We start from the raw sequence: 14,081 nt of genomic DNA, 5'->3' as shown, positions 1-14,081 counted from the left end.
TCCATTCATCGTCGCGTAACCATGAAGATAACAAGATAAAGGAGATAGAATTTAACGAAATACGCGGTAGAGCATATTTCAAGATACATGCTGTACGTGCTTGCTAAAACACTTACATTTGGTTCCGCGTTAGACGATGTAGATTGACGAGATCGTAAAGAGAGCGCGTAATCCGAAGCGGACGTCATCCCAGTATTCGTATACGAAAACCTTTGTCAGCCCGGAGTCAGGATCATTCACCACCGGTCGTCGCGTGCGCACTCGCGACCACTACCACCAATAGCAACACAACTATCGCACCACGGCTACCACCGACTATACAGAATGGGGTGATCGACAATGGATATCGAAACAAACAACTAAAACGCGCACGTGTAAATCACGAGCCACAGGAACGAACATTCAAGTATCCGAATATCGTGGCGGACATGCCGAGATCATTCTTTTACCCGATCGCTTTCGAACCATTTTTAACCCGATCGCACGCTAAACAATTCAGATGGAAGAAAAATCGGATCCTCGAACGATCCAGCGGGATCGCTTCGAGGTAAAATCTTCACTCGAATTTCAATCGCCGCTATTTTTTTCTTTCTTATTTCAACTTGTTCAAAATTAAGGAAATCGGATCACTCACGTGCTTAAAGTGAGACGCATCCAGGCGCGTTGCGTCAGCAGCGTCGACGCATCGCGTCGGGCTGGCCTTCTGGAGCTACTTTCAAAATCCTTGCATTCAGCGACTTCTTATTATGCGATTATCTTCTCTTGACGATACTTTTCACGGTTACTTCTCCCGGCGACTTCACTGATCGAATCTCTCTTACACTATCGCGCGAACACCGCAACAATGTTACTCTCTCGCCTCGTTCGATGATCGGCCAATGTACCAGGTGTATCCGTCATTAAGTCGAACCAGATCGCGAACTAACAGATTCACACATTACACTTTTGAACAGGCGAACTGAATAAAAAGCTGGTAAAACTTGAATAATTCGCGGAAGAAGCCGAGTGAAAACCGTTCGTGCACCTTCGATTACTTCGCGCACTGCTACATGTAAACACTGCGCCGTGGCGGCGTTCGATTCCCTCGCAGCCACCACCGATCGAGCAAACGAACATGTAACAAACCAAACTCCTCAATCGCATCGGACACTTCAGCAAGATCGTGTTCACGATCGTTTAACCCCTGAAACCTTTGATCCTTAAACTCGCACTTTCTCACCGTGTTTGTTACAAGATCGAATTGGAAACGGCGAAAACGGCAAGAACCCCAGCGCGGCGCAGGTAGCAGGAAACCACTGGGCGCACTTGGATTTGTGCCAACATCGTCGTGACTGAGCAGTCGGTGCGTTACTGGGGATCGTTGGCGCTCACCCAAAGTGGCGTGTTACGATGCGACGAGGGTGAACGGTAAAAAGCTCCGAGGAAAGAGAGAGAGAGAGAGAGAGAGAGAGAGAACTCCTTTCGGAGTGAGGTGTCCTCGTGTATTTGGTCAACCTGCGTCTCTCCTCAAACTTCTTCCTGCTTTTCTCGTGTATGCGATAAAAAACAAAAGAACGAAAAGAAGAGGCGGCAAAGACAGGTCGATGGTCGGTTGCTTTCTTTAGCTGGAATTTTGTTGGCAATACGTTCGATGTTAGATCGTTGACGATCAACACGTAGGAGCACGACGGCGCGTTGTCACTGCACGAGCACAACTACGACGTAGCGGCGACGGTGGCAGCGCAACAACACGACCGTAGAACGCGTAGCACGACGATATACAACTTGTGAGAGTCCCGGAGGCTCGGAGGCGCGCGAGTCAGCCCCACTAGTGTTCGCTCTTCGCTTACCTGGCCGCTGCCCTGCTGCCGTTGCTTGCCTAGTCCGTACCCCCACCCCTCTCGTGCTACCCCTCCACTCGTTGCGTACACGAGGCTGCCCCTCCATCGCTCTTACTTTACCCCCCTCTCTCTCTCTCTCGCTGTGTTACTACCCCCTCCCAACAATCTTTCTCTCTCTCTTTTTCTTTCTTCTTAACTCTCTTTCCCTTCTTTTCACCTCCTACCCCTTTTTCACTCCCTCTTAGTCTTCACATCTTTCCTGACTGCCCATAGACCCTATGGGTTACGGGTATCCTTGCAACCCTATCGATATTGTTCTATTCTGCAAGGTAAGAAGGTAAATACGTTAAAAAAGCTGTTGGCGTTACTTTAGGATCAAAGTCGGTTTGAACCCTCCGGAAGTTGAGAGAACAAAAAGAAGTAAGGAGTAGCACTTTTCTCGAGGTTTGGGGGATCGATCGTTGTTGAATGATTTCGATTTAAGTCCACGCAGGAGGCGTGTCGTTCGTAGTTCCTTTATTTACCTTGTATTCTCGTCGGAAACAATAATCGATATCCTTTTATCGATAAATGTACATTGGCTTCAATACATCGAGTAAAAGCAACACATCGAACATATCCATTGTTCGTATAATAGTCTTTCTTCGTAATTAGGTTCGTAATATTGTTTTCCTTTCATTTGCTTTGCTCAATTGCAAAAATTTCGGCATGATTAATCAATTTCACAGCTTTATCGACACATTTATTTCGTGTCGTTTTTTCCTTATTCGATTCCAATTTGGATGTAAATATTTACGTATTATACTGCATACTGCGTGACAATTTACACGACAATTTACGTGACAATTTAAAAATTCCAACATTCAACTCGTTTATTCGGATCAAACATACAAATCAATCGACAGATCAATGTATCGTACGTGAGAATTCACATCAGTGGCATAAACAACGTAACAACATTAACGTGCATCCTATCGATTGGATTCTTTCATATTCCGTCGTTACTTATTATTTTTATTTCGCAGCGAAGATGACGGCCACACGATATAAATTACGGCACGCACCTATACACCGTCTTCTTCTTTGTGTTGAATCAACCATACCGAGGATGACGCGCGGCTCTTACGCAATGTCCAGCCAGTTCGAAGTTTGTTTTCTCGAGAGAGTCAACGGCACAGTTCTTTTAATATACTTCGATAAATGTTAAAGTTACAGTATTCTCACGATGAACGTCCGACTGGTTCGAAGAGCGTCGAAGAAGAACAAAGGTGATCGCGAAGGAAAGAAAGTCGGATTGGTTGGAGAGCTGGTTCATCTCGCCCGGCCGAGGATGAGGTACTGGCTTGCAAACCGTACCGACTCACGTCTCGTCGAACGCATGCTCAACAACGAGATAATTAATTATCAATTGACCAGTGATTATCAGCAACACGCGTGTGATCGCCAGAATGTCAGACAGAAAGTTGGCGGATCACGCTCGTTTCGTGGAGTCGTTCGCTGCGTCGCTAGTGATGGAGAATTACATTGTGCGAGCGAACATTTCGCGTATGCCAGATACATAAGTACTGAGTACATCTCATAACTATAAAACCAATCTAAAATTTTTATTTCTTACGTAAACTTACGAAGCTATTCGAATATTCCTAGACATACGCTGCGAATATATTATGTGCGTTATATGAAACATTTTGAAAATTCATTAGCGCTGCTATGATAGCAGAATGTCATGATCGTATTAGCGAAACTTGACAAAAATCGAAGATAGCTTCAATATTCAGTAGGAGTATTTTTAATAGTTGTTGTATGCTTTAAATGGTTATTCATTGTATGTAACAATGTTCTTCCGTTTTTCTTTTTTCGTTTTCAATGAACGTGATCTATCCTTTTTGTAGAAGAAAAGGGAAAATTCTTTCTAAATACGATGTCAAACATGGTGTACTTCGTTCTTTTGTTATCGAGTTAACATCTAAAAATGTATAACACGAGATATAAAGATTGAAAGCTTTTGAGTGGTTTCATATATTTACAGTCATGAGACACAGTGTATTATGCAAAGTCTAGATTCATCGCATTCCGATGCAAAGACTCTTTCCATTTTCCTAGTTTTCATATGTGTGCGTTGGCAGTTATACTTTGCTTATGCGTAAGAAATGCGATAGTCTGTGATCCAGATAATAGTGAGACACGATCTAACATAAGAATTCAGCTTTGTATGTTTAAGCAAATTTAATAAATCTACGTCTTCTGTTGTAAATATAGCTTTGATGACACTATTCGTATTTTAAGTTACATTCCACAGAGTAGATGAGTTAATTCGTCATTTGGAAAAGAATTAAATTGCTAATAATTTCTAATAGTATCCCCAACTTTTTAAGAGACGGAAGATAATTGTGATCCGAGAAGGACAATATTTGCCCGGAGGGTCGTTAATTAATTTCTGTCGATACCCCGAACTGTTTGAAAAGAGATTGTCACTCGAAATTCATGGAAGACAGCCGAGCCAAGGTTTCTCTAGGTCTTATTAGAGTTCCGACTCGTTGTCGCCAAATCGTATTCTGAATGGTCTAATTTTCCGTTCACGGAAAAAGGACTGTTGTGTGAGAGAGTTTGGCACCTCGCAGGGCCGTACCATATTGACACAGTTCTACCGACATTTGCCCGTTTCTGTCTATGTAAATCTTGCGTGAAATCTCGATCTCTTCTCCTAGCGACGAAAAAAAGCGGTTATGTAAACCTAAACAGTTTATCGATAGTACTAAGTAAAAAGCTAAATGGAATGTTTGTTATTTTCAAATAACTTTGGCAAACGTTGGCGAGTATGTAATAGTACGTTCCTGAAGATCGGTACGTTTGATCCTGGAGAGACACGATTCTTTATCTTGACTATCTGGCCCACTGTTGTTATGCTACACGTTACACCGTTTTCCAGTTGCCCCGGAAGGAAAGAAACAAGCAGTTAGCTTACTGCTGAAGATGAGAAGTCGGCTCCAAGAAAAAAATGGTCAGAACGCTTACCCGGGAATAAGGAAAAATTTGGGTGCACATTTAATTACTGAAGGTGACAAATGCCGGTGCCAAGTGCAGGTCAAATTTACGAAAGTACCTGACTAAAATACCTGAGTCCTGCGACGGTTTAAGTCATCGTACAATGCAACAGGACCTCTGTCTTGCTTATCAGGTGGAACCAAGACGCCTACCGGGTCGTGAAACTCCGATTCCATTTACGTTCTACAAAGAAATACCCTTCTCACTACACGAAGTCTCCATCGAACGACCAAACTGCAAGATTTCACACTAGCACAAATTCATTTTTCGGTTTCTTTCTTTGTCGACAACTTTTTCTTTCTACAACTGAAGCACGACCCACTTTTTTCTTTTTTTTTTTTTTTGTTGGATCTGAAGCCTTTACTGCAACTATTATATTTCAATCATTACATTTTAATAAAATATATTTAAAATATACGATTATGTTCATCGATTAATATAAATGAACCTTTATTCTGAAATTTTCGTTAAGATAGTATAAAAGTAGTTGATAAAGTATAGAATTTTTCAATTGTTTTCATGTATTCATTTGTATCAATTGTTATCATTTACTCATGTAGCCGAAGATAAAACGATTGAAAATTAACACCGTATCAATAAAATCATAGTTTTATAAACAGAAATGTTAAACTTTAGAATTACCAATAACTATAGTATTGAATTAAAATTATTCATGTATACTGAAAAAAAATATTCTGAATGTCAAACAATAAAAATAAATGAGATTACACGCACGTTTCCTAGCTAAAAAAAGAAAAATCACGAGTGCAAATGTATATCAATTATAATTCGCCAAGATTCTTGTTGACACGTGACATTACATAAGTTATGTGCATTAGCTACGTCCTTCAACATTGAGTATTCGAATCACGAAGGAGGGTAATGATCACTTTTTATTCTTTGATAAACGTTTACGGTAAAATTTGAAATATCACGAGCCGATATTGATTAAATCTATCTTCTTTCTACGATTTATTGCTGTTTATCAAGGAAACCAAATTTCTCGAGAAAACACTGCCTATAACATTAATGTTTCATACACAGCACATGTATTTTCCCATACATTTGCTAATAAGCAAACACTAATTTAAATTGAAAAAAGGCTAACAATAAAATGTATTATTCATACTAATTGTACGTTGAATATGTAACTAATTGTTAACGTGTTTTTCTTGTATTCTTAATTTTCCACTTAATATATTTGTTTTCCTATCAATATCATTTAATGACTAAATATTCAGTCTTGAAGGTTAAAATACTTTTCTAAAGTAAAAAGACACCTGGACGAATAAGAGACTTAATCAGATAAGTTGGTTTATCTTTATGAGATTTGGCAGATTAAAAACTATCCACTATGGAATTTCTAAGAATTATATAATTACGATTAATATAAGAATATTCTATTGAATAATATTATACTATATAGTTATTATCACAGTTATTATAATATAATTTAATACTGAATTTTTTTATTCATAAATCAATTTTAATATTAATTTTTTGGAATTTACTGAAAGACTATCAACTTAATCTAATACAGAGTTGCTATCATTTGGAACGTCCTGATTACATTGATTGTTTTAATCACGAAAATTTCAATTACTATGATAATGTGATTTAAAAAATCCGTATACTTCAGATACGTTAGTCTGCTAGATACAATTCAACTAATTTCGTTATTTACGAAATTCTTTTCTCTTCCAAGTGAAGAGTATTCATGATATTACGTATATTATTTGGCAACTTTATTCTCGATTAATAAAACATTTTGTATTTTAATCTAATTAAATTATACAATATGTACGATATGTAACATTAGTCATAACGAAAATAAGTAGGTATATACAATCATATTTCTATCTTAATAAATGTTAATTTCTTAACAGCACTGGTATATAGGGTGTGCCCAAAATCGTGATACAAACTGAAAGGGAAGGATTTCCTAGGAAAAAATAAATGGAAAATGTAGAGTGACAATTTGTGAAACAAGTTTTCGGTTGCGAGAGAATCTACGATAAAATTTCGTCAAGTACACGTGCATTTAAGAGATAACGAGAATCGGTTAAATAGGTTTCTACGCATTTAGGCACTCTATTCGGTGATACAAGCCGAATCTCCTGATGATTCTCCGTGCAAAGTAAGTGGAAAACGTAGACTGACAGTTGTCAATATAAGACTTCATTTCCGAGAACATCAACTTTGAAGTTCAGTCTAGTTGACTTTCGTTACTTTTCAAGTGCACGGGTATTAAATTTCCGGCTTCCTTTGTACAGAAAATCATCTCCATTCGGTTTGTATCACTAAATAGAGTACCTGAGTGCGCAGAAACTCCTTCAACCGACTCTCGTTATCTCTTAAGTGCACGCGTACTTGACGAAACTTCATCATTGATTTTCTTGATAACGAAGCGTCGTTTCAAAAATTTTCACTCTACATTTCCGATTTGCTTTTGCATAACAAATCACCTCTGGTCGACGTAACATTTTCGAAGCACCCTGTATTTTTAGTAAATGCAGAAAGAAAAGATATAATTATGAGACTCATCGTTTTAACGAATTTGATAGTTCCAGTGTTTAATCATAAGACACATAAATTATCAGACATTAATATGCCTTACCATTTAATATAAAACTAATATTTTTGTATATTTCTGGATCTTAAAAGTTTCAAGTTTACATTTTTAACTTGATAATTTATACATTTCAAGTGATGTACATAGTTTCAATGATAACGATTAAAACCAGATGACAGCAATGATAGAAATGGAATACAAATATAGGCAGAAAATTGATTGAAGAAAAAGATCATAAGGTGACCCAAGTGACCGTAAAGAATACAGTACATTGTATATCACAAGTACATAAGTCACAAGGAGTTTCTTTCAGCTCGTGTAGCTTGCAGGCCGGTACCGAGCCCTGTGGCGTAGCAGCATAGTCTGAGTAAACCGCATTTAATCAGTTTGCGGTCGCGGCCCGCTCTCTTATATCCTTTTAATACGTTTTCTCCTTTCTTCTCTTTCTTTACTCTCGCGCGACACCACGTAATTCAACTCCCGCGCATATGTAAGCCAGCTACGCAATATCTACGCGCTGTACGTTCCTTCCTTTCTCCGGATAAATGACCAGAATGCCCTAAACACGAATCTTTTACAATAGTTCTAGTTACTCTTTGATCTTATCGGAAAAAGAAAAATAAACGGTCTACATATGATTATTTTTCTAGCTAATTCTTATAAACATTTTAATACTCATGAGCATTATTATTGGGACACTTCGTGAAATTTGTTGTTTTTTTTACTTCGAGAAGGTACGTGCTTTAAATAACTTATATATATTTCTGCAAACTGCAATACCTGTTTTAATATATTAGAAAACAATCAACTATATATGCAATGATAAAATATCCCGTATATTATCGTACATGGATATTAATAACAGTCACTGTATATGTATAACGCCAGGTTTCAAATCAAATATTGTATATATCATTAATTACACACGTTTAGATAATATAAGATGCAATTTCCCCTAACAGCTAGGTGAATAGTTTTAGTACAAGATAATGATCGGAATTCAAGATGGAATTACTTTATAATAGCTATCATTTAAGATTGAATCTTAAAGACATCGCTTTTTTAAATTCTAGCCTTTGCCTACGATAAGAAAGACATCCGCTATATATAAAGATCTTTGTGACTTGTATTAATTAATTCGATGTATGTAATACGATCACTCAATTAACTTATCACAAGACTCGATAAGTTTCAAATGAAACGGGAAGTGGTGGCGTATCCAATATTTTTAATCGACTATATAAATTAGCGTGATAACGATCTGCGTTATTGGTTGAAAACAGTATTGAACTTTGTATTCGTTTGTATTCGTTTAAATTCGTTTTCGTAGAATTCGGGAGTAAGAAGGTCCTGCGGCAATTTTTAAGAGGTTTTACGCCTGTTTCGGAGGCCGACCGGCAATTTGGTGGAATTAAATAATAGTCCGTCCCATTAACGTAACGATGCGGCTGAGGATGTCCCGCAGGATCCACGAGAGGATTTTGAAAGTGGATGGAGGCATACCAGGTACGTTCACGTTTTATTTCATCGTAACGTGCCACGAGGTATACGTATACCTTCATCTCAGAAGTCAGGACCCTCCAAGGATTCATCCTCGATCCTGTGTGGTCCTCCACGGCTCCTCGAATTATTACCAACGATTTCGGACATTCCTGCGTCAATCTTAAAATTTGTCAAGAATCTCAAACCCGCGATCACACGTTCCTGGTGATGTATTCCGAACGAATCGGCTGGGTGATCTATGAATTCACTGGTAAAACCGATTCTGCGTCAAAACGTGGTATATGTATGTATACATGTATGTAGTCTTGATATCGCATGGGAAAGATATGATATTACGTGTTATTTATATTTTTTTAAACGTTTTGTATATACTTAGTCCGAAAGTTAAATAAGAAAACAGTTTTGATATGGAATTGATGAGCAGTGTATTGAATTTTAAAATTGCTCTTCTATAAAAAAAATATAATTGACGCATTTTCACTTATAATCTTCGTTTATAAACTTTACAATTGCAGTTTTGTCATTCGTAGTTTCTCTGTCTCTGTAGTTTATATTCCAATTTATCCGAACGTAAGTAAGGTGAGAAATTTCTGTGTACTAGAAATTGCATTGAAATACGTTCACGGTCGTTAAATTAACTGTAGAAGTGGCAACAAATCCTTCAAAATCGACTTAGCATCCATCCAAGAAACATCGGATCCAATAAAAGTTAACGATTAGTTTCGTGCCAGCGATGAGAAAATGAAGACGTAGATGTAGGCATAAAAGGACAGTGAAGCTGATAATCAACGCCCGGCTCGATCCTTGGTAATACCTTTTAGGATGCTGCGCGTGAAACTCGAGCTCCTATAAGCGCAAGAATGTGCATCGAATGTTGCAAGTTGTCACGTTATGGTGCCTCTCACGGTAAATTTACAGATGGATTGGTAGTGATTTTTCTGGGACCTGAAAGAGACGTATTTGCCAGTGACGATATCTTTAGGTGATACACACAACGGACGGAATGCCGCGAGACCCACCGCAGCTTTGTGACACCACAACTTTCTGCTGCAATAACATTCGCGCCTTTACAACAACAGCTTGTCCTCTGAGACGAGAGATCCACTCTGCAACAATAATACTGCATGTGTGGCCTTCCCAGTGGTGCTCAAATTTTTCGCATCGTTCATCATCGACTACGTAAATCCAATTGTACGCAAATTGCGTATCTACAATTATTCCTATACACTTCGATTAATTATTTTCATCAATTTAAACTTAGAATTTTTTACCACGCTAGTGTTAAACATCTTTTTCTAAATATATGAACATCGTTTGCCATCAAGATATGAATTTATTATCTTCTTTTAAATTAGCCTAAATATAGGAAGCTTCATTCTAAATTCTAGACTAAATGGTAAAAGACAAATTTCGAAATTTCTCTTCTTTTCAAAAACATGATATTTTACAACAAAATCTACAGTGCTGACAGTATTTCTAGTCTTCTTCGTGCATCGAGATATTCTATAAATTTATATATATGGGAATATATAAATTTATATATAGCATTTATTAATAATATTACCATTAATTTTAGGAGACTTATTTACCAATTATAGATATATACATAAAGATACTCTTCTGTTTTAATTCCGTATCTATCGAAGATTTTAGATAATAATATAATTAACACGAAAATTCACTTATCTAATCGTAAAAACGTATCGAATTATGTGTAATAATATTTTGGATCAAATTCGAACTTTTCATCGAGCGTAAAATTGAATGAAGAAGTACCTCTATAAGATTTTAAAGAAGCCATAACCGATAGGAATGCAAGATGAAACGCGAGTCGGGAAGTGAAACGATGCAGGAACGTCGTCAAGGAAACGTTCTAAACTACGAAGGTAATATTTGCAAACAGGTAATAGACGCCTTAGGACGGCGCCTCGATAAGTGGCGGACTGTTCTCTTGTTGTTCAAACCGACGCGTATGTGTGAATGAATTTTCTGTTCGCAGAAAGCGCGGAGAGTTTCACAAGATTTCCATTCAAGGAGCCCTCTTTCGTTGCTCTTGCCAGCTTCTTCGCTGTCAATCACTGAACCGTGGATTGAAAAGTACACGGAAATAACACGGGACAATTTAAAGTCTGCCAAGGATCAGATACATGTGTAGTATCTCGTGGTGTAAGTATATACTTTGGAAGAATTAGAATACGGAAACGATAAGAAATTATTTTGTTGCAAACAATTTGTTACTTATTACGATATTTTTACGATAGTTCAAATAATATATAAAATATATAAAATGTGTAAAGTATAAAACGATTCGTTTATATCTCGATTTTGAATGAAGAGTAAAAGTACTCTAAAATAATATTAGTGTGATATGTCGCTCATGAATTGTAACGTTTAGACTATAATATATATGAACACTTTATTTTAATATTTTTCCAGTTGACCGCTATTAATTTAAAAAATTCGTAATTAATTAGATTATAAGTAATATGTAAATAATATTTTTCACAGTTCACATCTACTTCCACATAATTTATCACTCCATTTAGAATCAACTAATTCTAATAATTTGTAACGTGTGTTTAAATTCACGTTAATGGTTTAGGCATTAAATCCATTTCATCGCTTTCCTTCCTTGAAGCAACGAGAGTACATAATAAGTGATATCAGAGTCACATTGAAGCGCGCTTTAAATCGCAATGTCGCTAAATGCATACGTACTTACACACTCGTGATTTTACTCACATGCATGACTATGTGCGAGAGCGGCAATCGCACATATAATAGAAACACCGCCGCTGATTGGAAAATAAATTCGAGACATCGGCGTGCCTTCGATAAGATTGCAGGTCCGCTGTCGTTACTCTCTCGTTATCGCGACTTATTTATTGTCTGCAGATACACCTATACCGGTACCAAACCGCGATAGGATGAGCGCGTGCTCCGTTTCCAACGAAGATACCGCTAACAGTAATTCCCATAACCATTCTGTGATCATACTTTCTTCTTTTGATTTCCACTTTCCTGTTTCTTTGTATCGTGGTTTACTCTGCTCTGTTCATGGTGAAGTCGTATCGGCGCTCTGTGAATTCGATTCTTAGAAGTGGAATCCGTTCGAGAAATCTGACTATACCAGTATGCACTCCTCGAGTTTTTGTATTTTAATCTCATCGTTGTTTCAGCGAACCAAAGAACTTTCAGTTTCCAGTTCTTTTGGAACAAGGCAGAGAGAAAATTCTACCGCATTATATGCATTAGAAGTCAACGATGAATTTCTCAACAAGAATCTAACCACTACAAAACTCAGTCGAAAACAATAGATTAGAGATGTAGCGACGAAGGTTTTGGCCGACTAGCCGACTAACCGATTAATCGACTCTTAAGAAGCCGACTAGTCGGTCGACTAGTTTGGTCATTTTGGTCATTTTCAAGCACTTGTGCAAAACGCGTTAAATTTATGCTTATTTAATATTGCGAAAGCAACGAAGATTGTTTAATATTGTTTGTTATTTTTATTTTATTACGTCCTGTTTCTTAGTTTTAAAGAGATTTTTGTTATGGTAAAATTGAGAAACAGTGACCAAAGCTCCTAATTAATTGGTACTGATTTAGTTTATTTCAATAAATACTAGTTATTATTTCTAACTTTTTATGCAATAATTGTATTACATATAAATATGTGCCTATAAGTAAGTATACCGCATACTAGAAAATATTAAAATTATACTAACGACGGTAAAGATAGAACATCGTAATTTTATTTCTGTGCCCTATCAAGTTATCAGCAACACAGCTGATCAATCGGCTTTTTTTACCGACTACTCGCCGACTAGTCGTCGGCTACAATAGGAGCCGGATAGTCAACTTAACTGACCAATCGTCGACTACAAAAGTGGCCGGATAGTCGGCTTAATCAACTAGTCAGCCGCTACAGTCGGCACATCCACACGATAGATAATATTAAACAGATTTAAAAGTGACCACACTATATCTACACGTGTATTCCTAATTTCAAAACCTGATCCACCAACGTATAATATTTGATATTGTCCAATCATTATTTAAAAAGAAACCTTTTTATAAAGAACGCAATAAGGTTTAGTATTTCAATATATGCTATAGCATGAAAGCGATGACCGATTATTGACAATTTACACGTATATTTGTGAACGCGTGAGTTAAACGTGCGAATGAAAATTGCAGACTGATAATAAAAGTAAAACAATCGCGTGTCGAGAATTTATTCGAGCGGATGAACAGATAATAAATTTTTACTTAATGCGTAAACACATAACGAAGTTCACTAAGTATGAACATTGTCGCAAAGGAAAGGAAACAATAAACGAGCATGGCAGCAAATGAGATTAAACAAATAAGAATGATGAATAACAACGAATGTCTCTAAGGAACGAAGTACCAAGTGAACAATGTTCACTTATCGAAGATAATGCAATAACACTAATTCGTTTGCGGGAAATACGTACTCACTTTACCAAGAACGAACGTGTTTAACAATGAGTTAGGGAATTTCTCATTGTTGTGTGCCAAAGAAGACTCCAAGCTCATTGCGCGAAGAATGTAATTTATTCGTTACGGTAGTCCGCCTAATTCTCATGTGCCGTAAATATTAGATTTTTAAGAAAATGTAATTTTGTTGCTGACAATCACCTAATTTGGAGTATATACTATAATACTCACTGCACACGTACTTATTCACTGCTATTATCAAATACAATTTTGTTTTATAAAATTATAGTATCTTTTATACCACTTACATTTAAATTTTCTTTTGTCCGCTACCATATGTATATTATCTTACAAATCTATGGATCCAGTTGTCGTCCGCCGTCATCGACGCTTCGGAAACAAAAGATGTCGATTCACGTCCTCCATCCGTAACGTGTTAATTTTCAAATAAAAAAAAAAAAAAAAGAAGAGAAGAGGAGTTGGAAAACACAAAGTAAGGAGAAGCGTTGACGAAGAACAGAGGTGGTTGAACCACGTGGTCCGGTGAACGAAGGTTACAAAGTCCACGTGTCGACGTGCTGTAACCCACGTGTCAATGGGACAGGGACGCGCGAATACGTGCGCGGCTAATCGAAAGACTTAACGCGGCCCTTTACGCAAGCGCCAAGTACTAACCC

At 37.3% G+C, this 14,081-nt stretch overlaps 1 protein-coding gene across 3 annotated transcripts in view; it reads right to left on the bottom strand.

Annotated features, from left to right (window-relative positions):
• Positions 1–14,081, bottom strand: part of LOC138182567 (fibroblast growth factor 18) — a 126,408-nt gene that overhangs the window by 66,702 nt on the left and 45,625 nt on the right. The window contains exon 1 of one of the 3 annotated variants that reach the window (XM_069118566.1): positions 635–1,812. The exons of 1 other annotated variant lie outside the window; for it this stretch is intronic. In XM_069118566.1, the coding sequence (XP_068974667.1) occupies positions 635–654 (20 nt within the window). In that variant the 5' untranslated portion in view covers positions 655–1,812. One more of the 3 variants, XM_069118568.1, reaches the window with a different exon arrangement.

This window comes from Bombus flavifrons, chromosome 8 (assembly GCF_040668555.2).
Source record: "Bombus flavifrons isolate JBK064 chromosome 8, iyBomFlav1_principal, whole genome shotgun sequence".
Lineage (NCBI taxonomy): Eukaryota > Metazoa > Arthropoda > Insecta > Hymenoptera > Apidae > Bombus > Bombus flavifrons.
Note: the sequence above shows the minus strand (reverse complement) of the source record. Positions and strands in the feature narration are given on the sequence as shown.